The following is a 21881-nucleotide window of genomic DNA, read 5'->3' on the forward strand; positions in this document are numbered from 1 at the left end:
GTTTGTCTCAAAACTTGCCATGGTGACTACTGGAAATACAGTTATAACTGAAAAATCCAGGAGACTTTATCGCGTTAGTCAATTAAGGAAGTAGTGCACTAGTAGAAATTTCAGGAAATGGAGCTGCCTTTGTGAACATGTTAACAGAGATTTATTCTTGAGTCAGGAAACAGGGGAAGTTGTCAGGGAAACAAGACATTTCTGTACATTTGATGCTTTGGGAGAGAACAAAATGCCAATATTGGGAATTTTAATGAGGCTTATCTAAAAAGAAGGAAATCTAAGAAACAAAACTTGTAATTGGTCATAGAGCAGCGCTCACTCCTTAGCTGAAAGACAGAGAGGGATGCTTGATATCATGTATTAAACTTGTTTGGTGCTCAAAACAAAACTGTGAGGGAAACTTAACATTTTGTCTCATTTAATCACTGTCCCTGAGGGATTCCATCTGATGCTAGTGTATTATAGTTTGGTCAAACACCAGAATTCATTTGCTACCTTAATGACAAGTTCAGCCCTAAGACCTTCCAAGTCTGGTTGCCTATGTCAGACAGTAGCAGATTCAGGAACTTATTTCATCACTGTCATCTCTAAATCACTTCAGATAAGAATAACAATAATTCAAAAGAATTTAGAGGAATGAAACTAAACACTTAAACCACTTGGTTAGTATATTAATATAGGAAATATAGAATATTAATATTAGAAGCTCAGGCCTCTAGTGATATGCCTAATATTTATGCCCTATTTAAAGATATGGATGTTATTTCAAGTCTTTTTCAGACTTTCAATTGTGTGTTTATATCATGGAATGAACTCAGTAATCTTTCAGATAAAGCTATAGTCCAATTGTTAAACAGAGCTCAAGGAAGTACCTGAGAAAAATTTGCATCTCCATGGATTTACCACACAGTCTTCATCAGCCCATACATAAAAAACAAAGGCGTTTTGATGCTGCTTGTGACTATCGTTTATTTCATAGAAGATAAAAGTTAGAGAGGAGGGAGAGAGAATAGTCAGGGTAAATAATTGCAGGAAATCAAATCAAGGGTGTTCTAATCTGGTCCAGAAAGATCAAAAGTAGAAGATACAAACTCATCCCAACGTAAATTTTTCTTTCAGTGTGTTAACCAATGCAAGCAATGCTGTAAGAGAGAAAAAGTAAGAAGATTTATTGAGTCTTCATTTTTTTGTTTTAACCTGAAGGAGGACTAACAACACTACTATGTTCAGCAGAAGCCAAAAGAAACATAAACCAAGAAACGAAAAAGACAAAAATAAACAAACAAAAACACCCACCCACCCAAAGAAAACTGTGAAATTTTCATCCCTCAAAGGTAAAAGTTGCTCTTGCTCCAGGCTCTGTCCTCTCACCCTTTCTTCCCTCTCTTCCCATTCCCTTCCTCCCCCCTTTCCACATGCTTCTCTCTCTCTCTCTCTCTCTCTCTCTCTCTCTCTCTCTCTCTCTCTCTTGCTCTCTCTCTCTCTCTCTCTTGCTCTCTCTCTCTCTCGCCCCTCCCCCTGCCCTGAATAAACTCTGTTCTATACTTAAAAAAAAAAAGGTGAAAGTCACAGATGTGGTGGTGGCAGAGGCCTGGAACTCTAACCTTCAGGAATTAGTGGCAGGAAAGTGAGGAATTCAAGGTTAGTCTGGACTACATGGGGAAGCACTGTCTCAAATATAAACAAGCCAACAAATTTTCCTTTCCTATTCCTATCTACATACATGTAGCCTCCTATGGAGTCATTAGTCCGAATATTTTACAGAGTTTAAAAGGAGGATGATTAGCATTAATTTTTATTCTATTAGTGCACAAAGAATCCAGCTTCTCTGATTAAGAAATTATAGCCATTTACTCACTCAACATCTGCCCAGTACAGATCACCAAGCAAAATGACAAACAACAGTCCAGATATGAGAGAGGAGAAGATTCCTCAGCACCTTGTCCTCTGAGGCAAACACCATCCTCCATCACCGCCCTTTCTCTCAGAGAAAAGCTGCTCATTTGAAGCCTACCATTCTTTCATTTTATATATATTCAGTATATATTACCTGGACTAATTTTCTTGAGATCTGAATCATATGAAAAATGTGAATTTTATAACAATATATCTGACTTATGCATGTAACATAATATAATAAATATAATATATTACAATATAATATAATTGGTATCATTTTAAAGTTGAAGGGCAAGGAAAAACCCCAAATAAAAAATAATCCCTCGACCCGCGGATCCCGGCCCACAGCAGCTCTCTGCTCCCAGACCCGGTGAGAGAGAGACCCAACCGCCTGGTCAGGTGGGCACTCCTGAGGCTGCAGAGTGGAAGAGACCACCAACACTGCTCACCCCTGCCCACGTCCCTGGCCCAAGAGGAAACTGTATAAGGCCTCTGGGCTCCCGTGGGGGAGGGCCCAGGAGCGGCAGGACACCTGCCTGAGACACCGCCGGAACCTGAAAGAAACAGACCGGATAAACAGTTCTCTGCACCCAAATCCCGTGGGAGGGAGAGCTAAACCTTCAGAGAGGCAGACAAGCCTGGGAAACCAGAAGAGACTGCTCCCTGCACACACATCTCGGACGCCAGAGGAAAAAGCCAAAGACCATCTGGAACCCTGGTGCACTGAAGCTCCCGGAAGGGGCGGCACAGGTCTTCCTGGTTGCTGCCGCTGCAGAGAGCCCCTGGACAGCACCCCACGAGCGAACCTGAGCCTCGGGACCACAGGTAAGACCAAATTTTCTGCTGCAAGAAAGCTGCCTGGTGAGCTTGGGACACACGGAAGCAGAATTTCTCTAGGACCGGGCACGTTCTGTGTTTACCGGAAGTCGCACACCCGCAGATCCCGGCCCGCAGCAGCTCTCTGCTCCCAGACCCGGTGAGAGAGAGACCCAACCGCCTGGTCAGGTGGGCACTCCTGAGGCTGCAGAGCGGAAGAGACCACCAACACTGCTCACCCCTGCCCACTTCCCTGGCCCAAGAGGAAACTGTATAAGGCCTCTGGGCTCCTGTGGGGGAGGGCCCAGGAGTGGCAGGACACCTGCCTGAGACACCGCCGGAACCTGAAAGAAACAGACCGGATAAACAGTTCTCTGCACCCAAATCCCGTGGGAGGGAGAGCTAAACCTTCAGAGAGGCAGACAAGCGTGGCAAACCAGAAGAGACTGCTCCCTGAACACACATCTCGGACGCCAGAGGAAAAAGCCAAAGATCATCTGGAACCCTGGTGCACTGAAGCTCCCGGAAGGGGCGGCACAGGTCTTCCTGGTTGCTGCCGCTGCAGAGAGCCCCTGGGCAGCACCCCACGAGCGAACTTGAGCCTCGGGACCACAGGTAAGACCAAATTTTCTGCTGCAAGAAAGCTGCTTGGTGAACTCAAGACACAGGCCCACAGGAACAGCTGAAGACCTGTAGAGAGGAAAAACTACACGCCCGAAAGCAGAACACTCTGTCCCCATAACTGACTGAAAGAGAGGAAAAGAGGTCTACAGCACTCCTGACACACAGGCTTATAGGACAGTCTAGCCACTGTCAGAAATAGCAGAACAAAGTAACACTAGAGATAATCTGATGGCGAGAGGCAAGCGCAGGAACACAAGCAACAGAAACCAAGACTACATGCCATCATCAGAGCCCAATTCTCCCACCAAAACAAACATGGAATATCCAAACACACCAGAAAAGCAAGATCTAGTTTCAAAATCATATTTGATCATGATGCTGGAGGATTTCAAGAAAGACATGAACACACTTAGGGAAACACAGGAAAACATTAATAAACAAGTAGAAGCCTACAGAGAGGAATCGCAAAAATCCCTAAAAGAATTCCAGGAAAACACAATCAAAGAGTTGAAGGAATTAAAAATGGAAATAGAAGCAATCAAGAAAGAACACATGGAAACAACCCTGGATATAGAAAACCAAAAGAAGAGACAAGGAGCTGTAGATAGAAGCTTCACCAACAGAATACAAGAGATGGAAGAGAGAATCTCAGGAGCAGAAGATTCCATAGAAATCATTGACTCAACTGTCAAAGATAATGTAAAGCGGAAAACGCTACTGGTCCAAAACATACAGGAAATCCAGGACTCAATGAGAAGATCAAACCTAAGGATAATAGGTATAGAAGAGAGTGAAGACTCCCAGCTCAAAGGACCAGTAAATATCTTCAACAAAATCATAGAAGAAAACTTCCCTAACCTAAAAAAAGAGATACCCATAGACATACAAGAAGCCTACAGAACTCCAAATAGATTGGACCAGAAAAGAAACACCTCCCGTCACATAATTGTCAAAACACCAAACACACAAAATAAAGAAAGAATATTAAAAGCAGTAAGGGAAAAAGGTCAAGTAACATATAAAGGGAGACCTATCAGAATCACACTAGACTTCTCGCCAGAAACTATGAAGGCCAGAAGATCCTGGACTGATGTCATACAGACCCTAAGATAACACAAATGCCAGCCCAGATTACTGTATCCAGCAAAACTCTCAATTAACATTGATGGAGAAACCAAGATATTCCATGACAAAACCAAATTTACACAATATCTTTCTACAAATCCAGCACTACAAAGGATAATAAATGGTAAAGCCCAACATAAGGAGGCAAGCTATACCCTAGAAGAAGCGAGAAACTAATCGTCTTGGCAACAAAACAAAGAGAATGAAAGCACACAAACATAACCTCACATCCAAATATGAATATAAAGGGAAACAATAATCACTATTCCTTAATATCTCTCAATATCAATGGCCTCAACTCCCCAATAAAAAGACATAGATTAACAAACTGGATACGCAACGAGGACCCTGCATTCTGCTGCCTACAGGAAACACACCTCAGAGACAAAGACAGACACTACCTCAGAGTGAAAGGCTGGAAAACAACTTTCCAAGCAAATGGTCAGAAGAAGCAAGCTGGAGTAGCCATTCTAATATCAAATAAAATCAATTTCCAACTAAAAGTCATCAAAAAAGATAAGGAAGGACACTTCATATTCATCAAAGGAAAAGTCAACCAAGATGAACTCTCAATCCTAAATATCTATGCCCCAAATACAAGGGCACCTACATACGTAAAAGAAACCTTACTAAAGCTCAAAACACACATTGCACCTCACACAATAATAGTGGGAGATTTCAACACCCCACTCTCATCAATGGACAGATCATGGAAACAGAAATTAAACAGTGATGTAGACAGACTAAGAGAAGTCATGAGCCAAATGGACTTAACGGATATTTATAGAACATTCTATCCTAAAGCAAAAGGATATACCTTCTTCTCAGCTCCTCATGGTACTTTCTCCAAAATTGACCATATAATTGGTCAAAAAACGGGCCTCAACAGGTACAGAAAGATAGAAATATTCCCATGCGTGCTATCGGACCACCACGGCCTAAAACTGGTCTTCAATAACAGTAAGGGAAGAATGCCCACATATACGTGGAAATTGAACAATGCTCTACTCAATGATAACCTGGTCAAGGAAGAAATAAAGAAAGAAATTAAAAACTTTTTAGAATTTAATGAAAATGAAGATACAACATACCCAAACTTATGGGACACAATGAAAGCTGTGCTAAGAGGAAAACTCATAGCGCTGAGTGCCTGCAGAAAGAAACAGGAAAGAGCATATGTCAGCAGCTTGACAGCACACCTAAAAGCTCTAGAACAAAAAGAAGCAAATACACCCAGGAGGAGTAGAAGGCAGGAAATAATCAAACTCAGAGCTGAAATCAACCAAGTAGAAACAAAAAGGACCATAGAAAGAATCAACAGAACCAAAAGTTGGTTCTTTGAGAAAATCAACAAGATAGATAAATCCTTAGCCAGACTAACGAGAGGACACAGAGAGTGCGTCCAAATTAACAAAATCAGAAATGAAAAGGGAGACATAACTACAGATTCAGAGGAAATTCAAAAAATCATCAGATCTTACTATAAAAACCTATATTCAACAAAACTTGAAAATCTTCAGGAAATGGACAAATTCCTAGACAGATACCAGGTATCGAAGTTAAATCAGGAACAGATAAACCAGTTAAACAACCCCATAACTCCTAAGGAAATAGAAGCAGTCATTAAAGGTCTCCCAACCAAAAAGAGCCCAGGTCCAGACGGGTTTAGTGCAGAATTCTATCAAACCTTCATAGAAGACCTCATACCAATATTATCCAAACTATTCCACAAAATTGAAACAGATGGAGCCCTACCGAATTCCTTCTACGAAGCCACAATTACTCTCATACCTAAACCACACAAAGACACAACAAAGAAAGAGAACTTCAGACCAATTTCCCTTATGAATATCGACGCAAAAATACTCAATAAAATTCTGGCAAACCGAATTCAAGAGCACATCAAAACAATCATCCACCATGACCAAGTAGGCTTCATCCCAGGCATGCAGGGATGGTTTAATATACGGAAAACCATCAACGTGATCCATTATATAAACAAAGTGAAAGAACAGAACCACATGATCATTTCATTAGATGCTGAGAAAGCATTTGACAAAATTCAACACCCCTTCATGATAAAAGTCCTGGAAAGAATAGGAATTCAAGGCCCATACCTAAACATAGTAAAAGCCATATACAGCAAACCAGTTGCTAACATTAAACTAAATGGAGAGAAACTTGAAGCAATCCCACTAAAATCAGGGACTAGACAAGGCTGCCCACTCTCTCCCTACTTATTCAATATAGTTCTTGAAGTTCTAGCCAGAGCAATCAGACAACAAAAGGAGATCAAAGGGATACAGATCGGAAAAGAAGAGGTCAAAATATCACTATTTGCAGATGACATGATAGTATATTTAAGTGATCCCAAAAGTTCCACCAGAGAACTACTAAAGCTGATAAACAACTTCAGCAAAGTGGCTGGGTATAAAATTAACTCAAATAAATCAGTTGCCTTCCTCTATACAAAAGAGAAACAAGCCGAGAAAGAAATTAGGGAAACGACACCCTTCATAATAGACCCAAATAATATAAAGTACCTCGGTGTGACTTTAACCAAGCAAGTAAAAGATCTGTACAATAAGAACTTCAAGACACTGAGGAAAGAAATTGAAGAAGACCTCAGAAGATGGAAAGATCTCCCATGCTCATGGATTGGCAGGATTAATAAAGTAAAAATGGCCATTTTACCAAAAGCAATCTACAGATTCAATGCAATCCCCATCAAAATACCAATCCAATTCTTCAAAGAGTTAGACAGAACAATTTGCAAATTCATCTGGAATAACAAAAAACCCAGGATAGCTAAAGCTATCCTCAACAATAAAAGGACTTCAGGGGGAATCACTATCCCTGAACTCAAGCAGTATTACAGAGCAATAGTGATAAAAACTGCATGGTATTGGTACAGAGACAGACAGATAGACCAATGGAGTAGAATTGAAGACCCAGAAATGAACCCACACACCTATGGTCACTTGATTTTTGACAAAGGAGCCAAAACCATCCAATGGAAAAAAGATAGCATTTTCAGCAAATGGTGCTGGTTCAACTGGAGGGCAACATGTAGAAGAATGCAGATCGATCCATGCTTATCACCCTGTACAAAGCTTAAGTCCAAGTGGATCAAGGACCTCCACATCAAACCAGACACACTCAAACTAATAGAAGGAAAACTAGGGAAGCATCTGGAACACATGGGCACTGGAAAAAATTTCCTGAACAAAACACCAATGGCTTATGCTCTAAGATCAAGAATCGACAAATGGGATCTCATAAAACTGCAAAGCTTCTGTAAGGCAAAGGACACTGTGGTTAGGACAAAACGGCAACCAACAGATTGGGAAAAGATCTTTACCAATCCTACAACAGATAGAGGCCTTATATCCAAAATATACAAAGAACTCAAGAAGTTAGACCGCAGGGAAACAAATAACCCTATTAAAAAATGGGGTTCAGAGCTAAACAAAGAATTCACAGCTGAGGAATGCCGAATGGCTGAGAAACACCTAAAGAAATGTTCAACATCTTTAGTCATAAGGGAAATGCAAATCAAAACAACCCTGAGATTTCACCTCACACCAGTGCGATTGGCTAAGTTCAAAAACTCAGGTGACAGCAGATGCTGGCGAGGATGTGGAGAAAGAGGAACACTCCTCCATTTTTGGTGGGATTGCAGACTGGTACAACCATTCTGGAAATCAGTCTGGAGGTTCCTCAGAAAATTGGACATTGAACTGCCTGAGGATCCAGCTATACCTCTCTTGGGCATATACCCAAAAGATGCCTCAACATATAAAAGAGACACGTGCTCCACTATGTTCATCGCAGCCTTATTTATAATAGCCAGAAAATGGAAAGAACCCAGATGCCCTTCAACAGAGGAATGGATACAGAAAATGTGGTACATCTACACAATGGAATATTACTCAGCTATCAAAAACAACGAGTTTATGAAATTCGTAGGCAAATGGTTGGAACTGGAAAATATCATCCTGAGTGAGCTAACCCAATCACAGAAAGACATACATGGTATGCACTCATTGATAAGTGGCTATTAGCTCAAATGCTTGAATTACCCTAGATCCCTAGAACAAACGAAACTCAAGACGGATGATCAAAAGGTGAATGCTTCACTCCTTCTTTAAATGAGGAAAAAGAATACCCTTGGCAGGGAAGGGAGAGGCAACGATTAAAACAGAGACTTAAGGAACACCCATTCAGAGCCTGCCCCATATGTGGCCCATACATATACAGCCACCCAATTAGACAAGATGGATGAAGCAAAGAAGTGCAGACCGACAGGAGCCGGATGTAGATCGCTCCTGAGAGACACAGCCAGAATACAGCAAATACAGAGGCGAATGCCAGCAGCAAACCACTGAACTGAGAATAGGTCCCCTATTGAAGGAATCAGAGAAAGAACTGGAAGAGCTTGAAGGGGCTCGAGACCCCAAAAGTACAACAATGCCAACCAACCAGAGCTTCCAGGGACTAAGCCACTACCTAAAGACTATACATGGACTGACCCTGGACTCTGACCCCATAGGTAGCAATGAATATCCTAGTAAGAGCACCAGTGGAAGGGGAAGCCCTGGGTCCTGCTAAGACTGAACCCCCCAGTGAACTAGTCTATGGGGGGAGGGCGGCAATGGGGGGAGGGTTGGGAGGGGAACACCCATAAGGAAGGGGAGGGGGGAGGGGGATGTTTGCCCGGAAACCGGGAAAGGGAATAACACTCGAAATGTATATAAGAAATACTCAAGTTAATAAAAAAAAAATAATCCGTCATCCGTAATAAAATTTTAAACTTTTAGAAATCTACTGATGTATGCTGTAACAGTCATCCATGGAAGACCTCATCACAAAGCCATTTTCTTCTCCTATTTTTAAAATAGTCTCTAAGCTGAACAAAATTTATATTTAAGAAAAAGAAAAACCATGCACAGTTGCCATGCTACATGGAGAGACACTTTACACTTTCGATGATTTCTGCCGAAAGTACATTGTCTCTAATGGACCCTAATATTGCAAGCGTGATGCAGTTAAAATTGATAACACACTCTTGTCAACTTCTGATCTTTCTGGTACTTATATAGACAATATGATGGATTTAGAAAAGAGAAATAAAAGAAAAGTCTCCTTACCCTCTCCCCCTTCCTCCCTAAAATACACTTCACTATGGCCATGGGGAACCTAAGGAATCTATGAGTCCCATAAGGAACAAAGTTAGATGAAATATTCTTAAAGGGTTTTGGGCTGTTATTCCTCTTCTTCCTCTCCATCATCATCCCCTTCTTCCTCATCGGAGGACTCATCTGCAGTAGTGTCCTCATCACCTGAATCTTCCTGATCCTGGTCAGCAGGCGCATCACCATCGCCGGCATCACTAGTTCCATCAGAGGACTCAGCATCTTGCTGTCCATCAGTAGCGTCTGCCTGAGTTCCAGAGTCAGTGGTTCCATCAGCTGAAATTAGGAGGAAAACCTCCAAGTGAGATACTGACTCTTCTTTGGAATGATATTGGTCCCACCCAGAATTATACATTCATTCCATATTCCGAATTCACTAATTCTGTCAAATACTTCGTCTATCATATATGTTATTGCTTTATCTTTCATGACCTTACAATGACCTTGGGCAATGACACCCAACCAAGACACAAGCAAGTACTTAGTGACAGGCATGAACACAAAAATAAAACCCAAACCCAAATCCACAGAGAAACTTCTAGGCAAAAGCCTCCAATGCCAGTTCCACGAAGGGAAACAAACATCATTCTGAGACTAGCACAGTGATGCAAACAACAGGCCTCTGCTGCTGCCTCAACTCACCTGGCAATACGTCCCAGGCCCTCACTCCATGCCACCTTCAGGAATTTGTTGTCTGTTCCAGTGACAATTGCTCTCTTTTATACACAGGAGTTATATATTCAGTCCCTTAATTTGTGGAAGGCCTTCCATGCACACACATGTAAGAGTTAAGCTACAGTATCAGACTTCATGACCTGTGTCTACTGCATAAGAACAATAAATGCCTAGAGCTCCTCTAAGTCCATATCAGAGGCTAATTATCCTTAGAGGAAGAATAGAATGATATCTTTACATTCAAAATAATTTTATAACCAGGAATGCAGCTTTCTGTGGTTTTTACTAAAATTTTCTCCCATCTCATAATATGCAAATGACATTGGTTACCGAGAGGCTATGGAGGGAAAATGGTTATGGTAGGAAAGTAATAGACTCAGGCTCACCAGTATCAGAAGTGTCAGCAGTGTCTGTCCCTGCGTCCTCTGAAGAAAAATAAGCAAAATAAGACAGAAGAACTTAAGCAACATTTTGATGAGATAGAGAATGTGAACAATTCTTTAGATAATTACAACCAAGTAGATAGATTGAGGGAAGCACATGCACAGGTAAAAGAAAACCTTTGAAATCTCACGTGGTAAGTTTTGCTTCCCTGGAATAGGTCTTTAATCACCTTCTCAAATGTAGCTTATTGATCCTAACAAAGCATTTCAGTGACATGTTTAGAATAGAGGAAAAACTGGACTGAATTTGGAACTCCAGAGGAATCGACCTACCTACCTACCTACAATGATGTGCCAAAATGGAGGTGAGTGCCAGCAAGGTGACTCAGTAGGTAAAAGCTCTTCTCTTACAAGCTGGGTGATATGAGCTAAGGGGAGAGCTGACCCCTGTCTCTAATCTCCTCACATGCACCACAATATGTTTGAGACCCTGATACCATATGGCATATGCACACACACACACACACACACACACACACACACACACACACACACACAAATGATAAAAAAATGCAATCAAGATGCAAAGTGAATAAATAAATTAATAAAAAAGAAAAAACTGCTTAAGTTTAAAAATGGAGATAGAAGCAGGTACTAGATAGGAGGACAAGAAACAGCAGCATGTAGGCATCCGTAAATTCATGTTTCACAGAGTAAGTATCTTCACACATTCTGGTCCACATTTTAAGTTAAAGTAAAAATCTTCACTTACGGCAAGAGACTAGAATAGTGGAAACACCAAGCAACACAAGGAGTGCCAGGAACTTCATGGTGACAAGTAGAAGAGCAGCAGACACAGAAGGTCAGGCTCCAATACTTGGAGACAAGGAAGACTGTCGATACCGGGGTTCCACATCGCGGGACTATATATGGAGAGCTCACCAATCAGAAGCTGCCACAAGCTGGTAAGTCAGTGACAGGAAAGTTTGGGAAGTGAAGTAAATGAGAATCAACCGCACAGCCAGAGGCCATTTAGAAAGGTCATGACTTCAAATGTTTGACAAATCCTTGATTCTGAGAACATAGGTGTCCAGTCAAGCTGTTGTCCAGTAAAGAACTTTGGCTTTCTCTTGTGTGAGGCACAGGGCTGCCATACTCATAAACTCCAACCAGCTGAAGATGTCAGCATGGTCTTCCCACTGTCTGCATTGCTCCCTTCGACATAGTACAAGTTAGAAACGAACAGAATCCTCAGCTTTGTGTCTCCTTCTAGGGAGTAATTGGGGCAGAGCTGCTGAATCCAGTGTTTTCCAGAGTGACCCCACGTGTATTCAGTAAGGGCCATCCCATCACACAGGGAGTGGGAGCCCAACACTGATGGAGAAGAACAAATATGACGCCACAGGATTTCAGAAATTCTTGTATAAAATTCAAAATGTAAGAGTAAAAGGACAGGGAAACGTAGCATTTTCAATGGCTGCACCCACTGAGTCCATTCATTAAGCTTTTCTTTTTGCTTCTCTCTTTTTTTTCTCTTCCTTCTTTCTTTCTGTGTTTTTTATGTTTTATTTTTTGCTTTGTTTTGTCTTTAACATAGGATCTCTCATGGCCAAAGCTAGCTTTCAACTTCTGATCCTCCTGCATCTACCTCTTAAGTGTTGAGGTTAAAGTTTATGTCACCACACCCAGACTTATAAATATAATTAGACTCTATGATAGATATTGGGAAAATTCTAGAAAACCAAGTACATAAATACCTCAATCTAGACATACTTCAAACAAGAACAGCAAAAACTCAAAAACCAAACCAAACTAAGAAAACCTACTGCTTTGGAAAATAAAGAAACAAATAACAAAAGGATAAAAGGTCAATGTAGCATATATGAAGGAAAAAATTTAATCAGAAATTTGTGTATGGCATTAAAGGAGGGAGAGTCTTATATTGGGGGAGGAAATGATCTAGAAGGAGGGAAAGAGGAAAAGAGAGGGCCATGGAATTTTTGTGTTATGAAAGCATATGTGGAGGCTGTGTGGGAAGGGAAAGCACCGTGGAGGGGCTGAGAACAGTGGGGGTGTGAGAAAAAGCGCAGGATTTCTGAGCAGGCTGGCAGATTGTACCCACATTGTGATCCATGAAAGAAAACAGGATTATGAAAAGAGCTTTTATTCGTACAAGAGATAATCATTGAGATCGAAGGAATAAGAATCTTTGCAAAGAAGTAGGCAGGAATGTCAACAAACCATGCATCTTGGGCAATGTCTATGGAAACTACCAGGAGGTGCTTCAGTTCCAATCCCTTCTCTCCCTTCCCACCCCACTCCACTCAGCAGCACACATATGCTGCAGAAACCACAGGCTGGAGAGATGAAACAGGCTGTGCAGACATGACGGGAGGTGGATCACAGTAGGCAGGGAGAATCACGATGAGGGGATGAGGCTGAAATGCAATGTGTAGCCTGGTGCTGTGGGAAGGAACACAGATGCAAATGTGAAGCACATTGGTTACCTCAGTGCAGTCAGGCCAGAGCCACTTCACAGCCACATGCAAACTGGCCTGGCCTGTCAGGCGCAGACTGTAGGAGCAGATGCTGGCACAGCTTTCAGTGTGGTAGAATGATCATTTCCAGCCAAAACGATAAATAGCATGTGTGATGTTAACATTCCTTCTTTGGGTTTAGAAACCCAAGCAGGGGTGCATGACCACCCCTCACATTTAACAGAAATAAGGCCTGAAAAGTTCCCTAAAGGAATATTTTGTGCTAAGGTTTGGGGAAAAGGAAGTGTGACATTTTATTTAACTGAACAGAAACTCGAACCAAAGACAATTCAATTGAACTCACTTCAGCATTGCATACTCAAAACTCTGGTTTTACAGGTTTGAGCTAGAGCCAAGCTGCTCCTTCCCAGTCAGTGCAGTTTAGTATTTAAAACAGCACAGGGAAGGAATGAGTGAAATCCATCCTATCAAAGAAGAAATATTAACTTTCTCTTTTTCTTTTACCTTTAAAAATATTGACTCCCGGAAAACATGTCCTAATGATCTTGCTTCGGTTTTTAAATTATTTATCTAGGTTTCATGGCTGTCCTCTGTGTCTCTATATCTATTTTATTGTATGTTCTTCCATTAGTCTCCCTAAATATAGCCCATAGACTTCCCCTCTCATTCCTACCTCATTTTCTCAACCCCTACCTCCTCTTATATTCAGGACTTAACCAAATCTTTCCACAAGACCAATAATACTTACGCTCTGTGGATATTGGAAATATTGCAGTGTTAACTTCCATGCACTTTTCTCCTTAGTTTTCTAAGTTGAATTAATGCTATTCCTAATTTGATTCCATTGATCCATGTGTCTGGTTTTATGTCAATATCGTATTGTTTTTATTACTATAGTGCTGTAGGACAATTTGAGATCAGGGATGATGACACCCCTATCTTTTATTGTTCAGAATTATTTTTAGTCTCTGGTTTCTTTGTGTTTCCTTATGAAGCCTAAAATTGGCCTTTCAAGTGCTATGAAGAATTATGTTGACATTTTGAAGGGGCATTGCTTTGAATTCGTAGATTGCTTCTTGTAAAGTAGCCATTTTTACTATGTCAATTTAACTGCTCTGTGAGCATGGAAGTTTTTCCTGTCTTCAGATATCTTCTTCAACTTCATTCTTCAGTGTCTTTTGTTATGTAGACTTCCACTTAATTGGTCAGAGTTTCCCAATTTTTTGTTCTTGTTTTTTCTTAGTTGTTTTTGGGTTTTATATAGAGAGGCTGCTGATTTTTATGTAGTAATTTTGTATCCTACTACTTTGCTGAAAATTTCCTGATTGAGTTTTTAGAGCCACTTAAGTATGTTATTAAATGATATGTAAATAAAGACACTTTGACTTCTTCCTTTTCAATTTGTTTTGATATCCTTGAGTAATCTTATCACTCTTGTTAAGACTTCAAGTACTATACTGAGTAGGTATGGAAAGAGTAGACAATTTAGTAGAATTTCTTTGAGTTTCTCTCTATTTAAGTAAATGTAGGCTATGGGCTTTCTGCCAACCACCTTTATTATGCTGAGGCATGTCCCTTGTAATCCTAATCTTTCCAGATCTTTGATTATGAAGGTGCCAAGGACTAGCCTCAGCTTTGAGAGGGGTTCTGAGAGAAGGGATTTCTGAAAACAAATGACTCAAAGTCAAATAGTGGGTTAAGACTTGGCAGCCTATGTTCTTCTTGACATGGCTCTCTAGATAGCTCTCTGTAGAAAGCGCTTGGCTCTGTAGTTTGCTCAAGACAGCTTTTTAGACTGATCTCCCTCCCCCTCCCCTCCCCCTCCCTTCCCCCTCCCCTCCCCCTCCCCTCCCCTCCCCTCCCCGTTCCTTCCCCTTCCCTCTGTCCTCTGTGTGAGCAAGTGTGTGTGTGTGTGTGTGTGTGTGTGTGTGTGTGTGTGTGTTGTGCTCTACTCTAGACAGGTTTTTCTTGTTATTCTAAGGAACTCTCTCATTAAGATAACTAGCTTTCTGCTTATAAAAGTTCCTAAAGCTCTCTGGATAGCTCATGAGTTTTCCAACCAAAGTTGGAAAAGCTGCCATAAAAAATTTTTGAATCTCCTGACCAAGTCATAAATCCTGTTAGAAAAATTCTAGAAGTATTTCTTGGGTTTTCCAATCAAAATCAAAAAGCCAGAAAAAAGTTCTAAAAGAGCTATATTAGCTCTCAAAGCAGTTCTCTCTGGGTAGCTGCTAGAATACATTCTAAAAGAGCTACGTTGACTCTCTAAGTAATTCTTGGGATTTCCCACCAAGGTCAGAAATTCTATTAGAAAAAAATCTAAAAGAGCTATGAAAAATTTTTAAAAGAGTTCTGTTCACTTTCTGTGGATTTTCTGACTTCTATTGCTTTTTGCTAGCTCACCTCATGCAGGCTGAAAGCCCAGGTTTTTATTTACATATCAATTCAGTTATTGATTCCAGGTTCCCTTTTGTTTATTCTAAGAGTCAGCATTCCATGACCCCAGCTCTTTGATTCTTAGGAGACAACAAAACAAATGCAGAGACCTGCCTGCCTCTGTTAACCATGGATGATAAACTAGCTGGGTGGGACCCTGCCCTGAAATTACCATTTCTTCCACACTTGGCCTAAACTTGCTCAGTTCTAGGTGAACCCTGAATTTTTTTTTATTGATATTAACCATTTTGAGGTGAGATTATTGTGGTTTTGATGTCTTCCAGCTATATATCATATAACATATTTGAACAATGCCTATTCAGATAACTTACAAATTTTAATATCATTATTTTTATTATTATCGATTTTCCAATTCCATCCTAGAACTCTATGTAAGATACTCTTTTTTAAGATAGTTTTAAAGTATTTCCCCCTGTGAAACCAGTGGGAAGTTACCCTGCTTGATTCCCTCTGCTAGGCAGAAGGTTCTCCATGTGATATAATTTCCTTTATGTCCTGGCTTTCAAGCTTCAGTCTTGCCACATATTTTACTCCTATATTTCTTACATCTTTTGCCCATATCTTACCCAAAATCCACTGCCAGGTTTGATTTATGTTCTTCATAAACATCAAAAAACTTTTATTGGCTTCGTGACATTAAAAACTGAGAAAATGCATATGTGACAAGGACAACTTACTCTTCAGAGTTACCTATTGTTTTAGTATTTATTTGATTTTACGTATTGGCCTTTGTGTGTGTGTGCGTGTGTGTGTGTGTGTGTGTGTGTGTACCAGAAGACAGCTTGAAGGAGTTAGGATTCTATTCTATTCCTCTACCATGTGGATCCTGGGGAGTCAAACTCCAGTTGGTAGGCTATTGTATCAACCCTTTTTTCTCTGAGTAGACCAGAGTTAATCATTTTCAACATGTGAAATCTGAATTTTTACATGAAGTATATGATTATTTTATAATTTACCTTTGAAAAATGCTTACAAGATGATAACAATTACATTAATATTTATTACAAAGTCACAAATATATTCCAGTTGGCACTATTGTTCTTTAAAGATATAACTCCAGCTTAATTTTTTCTGTAGAGGTGGGATTTGAACCTGTAAGTTTTCGCACAGGAGTCCAACCTCTTAACCACTATACCATACTGCCTTTTTTTTAGCTTAATATTTTTTAATTATGTGCTTGTACAAGTGCCTGCACTGGACAAAAGTGAATGTCAAATTCTAGAGCTGGAGTTGTGTGTGACTGTGAGACTCTAACTTGGGTACTGGATCTGAACTCCAGTCTTCCAGAAGAGAAATATTGTCTTTTCAGCACTGAAATGATTCTTTTTTTTTTTTTATGAACTTGTATGAGTCTTGAACGCACTTGCTCATTTTATTTATTTTATGTATGTTAGTACACTGTAGCTGTCCTCAGACACACCAGAAGAGGGTACTGGATCCCATCACAGATGGTTGTGAGCCACCATGTGGTTGCTGGGAATTGAACTCAGGACCTCTGGAAGAGCTCTTAAACACTGAGCTATCTACAGTCCATGATTATTCTTTTTAAAAAATGTATTGATAATGTCTACTTCACAGACTACAGGTTTAAATAGAGTAATCTTAAATGCAATGTGTTTATTTAAAAACAGCTTAGAAATAAAACTAAAATGATGCACTGCGTGAAGCACTATTGTGGTAACGAGACACATTTTCTCTGTGGCATGAATGTGGAGGTCAGAGCTGAGTTTGTGATTGACACCAGTGTACATGAGGGCCAGCTGGCACCCAACATCTTTGCTTCTGCAATGAACACGGAAACAGGATTTGGGAACTCATATCAACAAGTTTTGAGGACATTCGCAATGAACAGATGACAGTGGAACCTTGGCATGATTCATATGGAAGTCTTGAAGCTACTGAGTTTGCCAGTCAGGACAAAGTCAGTTTGGCTGAGGTCTAGCAGACTGCACTGAGATCAGGACACAATTCTGATCTTCTCTGAATACTGAGGAGAAATTTATTTCTAAGACATTGCTATGATGAGATCAACCACTGATCTCATCTCATTGCTCCAATGTAGAGAAGTAAAGATTGTTACAGTCTTTCTGCTTTTGCTAAGGGAACAGAGCAGAGACTTAGTCAGATTAGCCAGTAGCTAACAGCTCATGAGGCCCACCTGTGCTAGGCAAAAACTACAAGGTGATGAACATGGACTAGCTTAGGCTGAAACATAGCCAATTAGAGCAAAACTCTTCACCTATTCATTTCTTGTATTTATAAAAATATTACACTTCTACAATTTATTAATTTGTAGATAACTACTAAAGACATAAATAGGCTATTCAATACATTGTAAAGTCCTCCCCAGGTATCAGCACCGTGGGCAACAATGCTTAGAAATGCATTTCACTTTTAGGAAAGAAATAAAATAGAAGGTTTTTTTCTTTACCCATTTCTTATGTTTTCTTCCCAATCTCAGGAGAGAAGTGGGTATCTATAGATACTTTCTAGGGTCAGGAACCTGCTTTACCTCTGTGGAGAGGTGCTTTGGGATGCTTGACAGTAATGATACTGGTGGCCTCCACACTGAACCACCCAGTCTGAGTTCCCAGGCATTTCAGGGACAGTTGTGTGCGGCTGAATCATTTAGTGTTTGCTGTGGGGTTGTTAAGTACTTTCTGAAAGCTGGCCCTGGTCAGTGTTTGTACTCTGGGTATATTCTGGAGCTGTCCCACCTGTGTTTGTAAGTAGCTAGCTCCTCTGGCTGGCTGACCCAACTCTTTTGAAAAGGTATCATGTCTGACTGAATAGTGCAACTTCTATGGTTTATATGTGACTACTTTTGAAAGCAAATTCTGCTTCCATGGGATGGAATGTGTTTTTTAAAAAAAAACCTAATTATCTAAGAAAACGAATTTAGTTTCTTTCCACTGCATATGGAAGACGTATTCTTGGGGTATATACCTGCGTGGACTTTGAGTATTTCAAACAGTACTGTGTATCTTCTTTTTCTCAAATCAACTCAGTTTGCTTTTTAATTTTTGTGTGATGGTTTTGCCTGTATGAATGTCTGTACCGTTTGTGGGCAGTGCTAACAGAGATCAGAAGAAGGTGTCTGATCCTCTGGAACTGGAGCTTCAGACAGCCACTACGTGGGTGCTTGGTGCTGAACCTGGGTCTTCTGGAAGAGCAGCCAGTGCTCTTAACTGTTGATCCATTTCTTCATCCCATTTCTTTCTCTTTTATTTTAAAATACCCATGTTTGGCTTTGTGGAATGGGAGGCTCTGAAATAACAGCTTCTAAATTCTTTCCACCTATCAGGCCAAACCTCGCAAACCATTATTCCAGCTGGCTTAGTGGGGATGTTTTAAAGATACCCAGAGTCCTAGTTCTCCTTTCTACTGTTGTGATAAAACACCATGCCCCAAGGCAACTTGGGGTGAGAGAGGGCTTATATCACGTCACATCTTACAGTTCATCGTGAAGGGGAGTCTGTGCAGAAACCCAGGGCATGAACCTGGAGGAAGGACCTGACGCAGAGGCTAGAGAGGAGCATTGCCTACACGCTTGAAAATATCTGGCAGAGGCATAGGATCCAGTTCATCTGAAGATGACATTGTTTTTAACAATTGCAGTCACTCCCTTAAAGATATGGTTGATTCAATGCCTGGATATTGTCAGTTATTTCTTTGAATTCCCAATTACACATTTCTATCCTGAACTGTATGGCCTGGCATCAATTAAAGCTTTATTTATCTATTTTTTGGAGGTGGCAAGTGTATGCCACAGTGCATGTGTACAGGTCATAGGTTAACTTATAAGAGTCATTTCTCTCTCTCTCTCTCTCTCTCTCTCTCTCTCTCTCTCTCTCTCTTCTTACTACGTGGGTCTTGGGAATCAAACTTAAGTTTTCAGCCTTGATGCCCAGCACCTTTACCTGTTGAGCCATGTTGATTGTCCCATACAATGAAGTTCTTTACAAAACCTTAGGTATTCAACGTGGTTTGTTAGATTCACAGTCAATACATTGTGGTATGATCTTAGTTCTTTTGCAAGTCCCAAATCATAATTTTCTACCTGTTTTCCAGTTTCGTGTTCTTGTGAAAAACAGCTATTGTAACTGATGAGGGCTGACCCTGACAGTATTTTATGAGTAGTATTTCTGATGACTGGCTCAGGGAACAGTTTTTTTGTTTGTTTGTTTGTTTTTTTTTTTTTTTGGTCTAGTTTTGTTTTGATAGAGATTTTCTTTCATACATTCAAATATAAAAGAAAGATTGTCATTTTTTCTGACCATTTTCATCCTATTGGCATGATTAATTTTCTTCATACATTTATCATCTCTCACATTTCTTTTAAAAATAGTACTATCTTTTTACTTCCTGTCTAGCCGAAAACTTCACGGAATCATCACTTTTGCATGAAATACACTCTAGTAGTCAATCAGACCCCATCTGTACTATAGAGTTCATCTTTGAAAAACAGCAGAACAGTTGTTAGTTGAAATGAATTTTTTCCTCTATATCTTTAGATACATTTGAAAAAATTGCCTTCCCTCTTGCAGCTACACTAGGGACAGTTGTGTTGTCATTAAATGAGGCTTCTCTTCAAGATCATGGAAATTTGTGATGTATGGCAAGAAGAAATCTGTCAAGGAAGCATTGTTTCACTCTTAGGGATATTTGCCATCTATGTCTCTTCTCTCTGAGGAGGGTGGCCCTGTAAGGCTGGGTGCAGAGACAACATGCAGGGCTGGCCTTAAAGGAAAGCAGGGGCTGAGTGGGACAGAGGACTGAAGCCCTGCCATCCACTCATACATTATCTGTCCATGCTGCTTTTACCTTGTTCCTTTTTAGATTCCTGTTACTGCATTTTTCCATTCTTGAAACAAATATTGTTTTGTCATTTATTTCCTGACAAGTTTTAATTTACTAAACAAAAGTTACTTTCATGTGCTCATAGAATACGTGCATGAGAGATTGGAGAACATTACCTAAGGAATTTGTTGCCTCTTGACGGTATGTGGGCACACATGGCACTATTTGAAAAGATGAAGGTAGAAATCATTTGAAGGCAACTTCAAACGTATCTCTGTGGGTGACATTATGGTTGAGCTCAGATGTAAGTCTTCAGCAGAGTGTCTGGATGTGTCCTTTACTTGAAGTGTTCATGCCCTTGGTTTGAAGGTTAATTGAAGAACAGATACAATTTTTTCTCAGGTCATTAAATATTCACCAATTAATTTTTGTAAAACTAAGTATTTACTATCAAAATTTAACTACATGCTAAGTGAATAATTTATTATTATTATTATTATTATTATTATTATTATTATTGCTTTTGTTTTTGGTAACATGGTCTTCCTATGTAGTTCAACCTCTAGAGCTCAGGCATCACAAGCACCTACATTACAATGTCTGTCCCAGAGTGTAGGTTTTAACTCTTTAAACCCAACATATATGCAATGCTTGTTTTTCTTTAAAAATGTGTCTATTGTCGAATGTGTCTAAAAACATAATTATGTTTTTCAAAGAAAGGTCTGCAATCCACAGTTCATCTTATCCCACACACATACCACATATTCTTTTTAAGTGGTTTTTCGTGTGTTCTTTATTGCAACGCATCTTCCACTTTCTTCATCTCTTAAGACATTTGCAAACTCAAGAGTAAAATTCATACCCCTTCATAAAATGTCCACAGCTGGAGTTTTATTTGAAGATTCATCATAATTAGAGTCAAGTTAAGCATTTCTAGGGACAGTTTTATCTAGAGACAGTGCTCCATAGGCATGGGGTGGGGGGGAGGTTAGTAATCTCTCATGAGGCCTATTTGTATAGATTTTCAGAGTTCTTTTGACTCTAAGTGAAAATTTTCTATACCATGTTCTTGGATCAGAAAAGAATTTTTGTTTAAAATATTCTTGAGATTAGGCAAAAATTATTTTACTACAAAAATGGTTGTTTTTATTAAGAGCTGTAGTTCTAACTTTGAAATGAGCACTGAACATCAACACTAGTTTCAAACTACCAGCATGTCCTTAAGTCTGGAGCAGATCACTGAATAAATATTTCAAAATACCATCATAGTCATCAGCAAATGTGATTTAAAAAAAAGCACTGATGTGGAAAAGGGTAAGGTACAGGGAGGCAATCAGGAAACAGCACAATTCTTAATCATCTAAAGGTCATCCTGGCACTGAAATCAGAATATTTACCCAAGGAAT

The 21881-nt window shown here is 40.0% G+C and overlaps 1 protein-coding gene across 1 annotated transcript; it reads right to left on the reverse strand.

Moving 5' to 3' along the window:
- Positions 1 to 952: 952 nt before the first annotated feature.
- Positions 953 to 11605, reverse strand: LOC102555445 (16.5 kDa submandibular gland glycoprotein-like). Its single transcript, XM_039080629.2, has 4 exons — positions 11493 to 11605; positions 10724 to 10762; positions 9810 to 9938; positions 953 to 1145 (listed from the first exon to the last, which is right to left on the reverse strand). Exons 1-4 carry the CDS (start codon positions 11548 to 11550, stop codon positions 1096 to 1098), a joined length of 276 nt encoding a protein of 91 aa, XP_038936557.1. The 5' UTR covers positions 11551 to 11605; the 3' UTR covers positions 953 to 1095.
- Between the last annotated feature and the right edge of the window lie 10276 nt (positions 11606 to 21881).

The sequence above is a fragment of the Rattus norvegicus genome, chromosome 7, assembly GCF_036323735.1.
Source record: "Rattus norvegicus strain BN/NHsdMcwi chromosome 7, GRCr8, whole genome shotgun sequence".
NCBI classification, from domain to species: domain Eukaryota; kingdom Metazoa; phylum Chordata; class Mammalia; order Rodentia; family Muridae; genus Rattus; species Rattus norvegicus.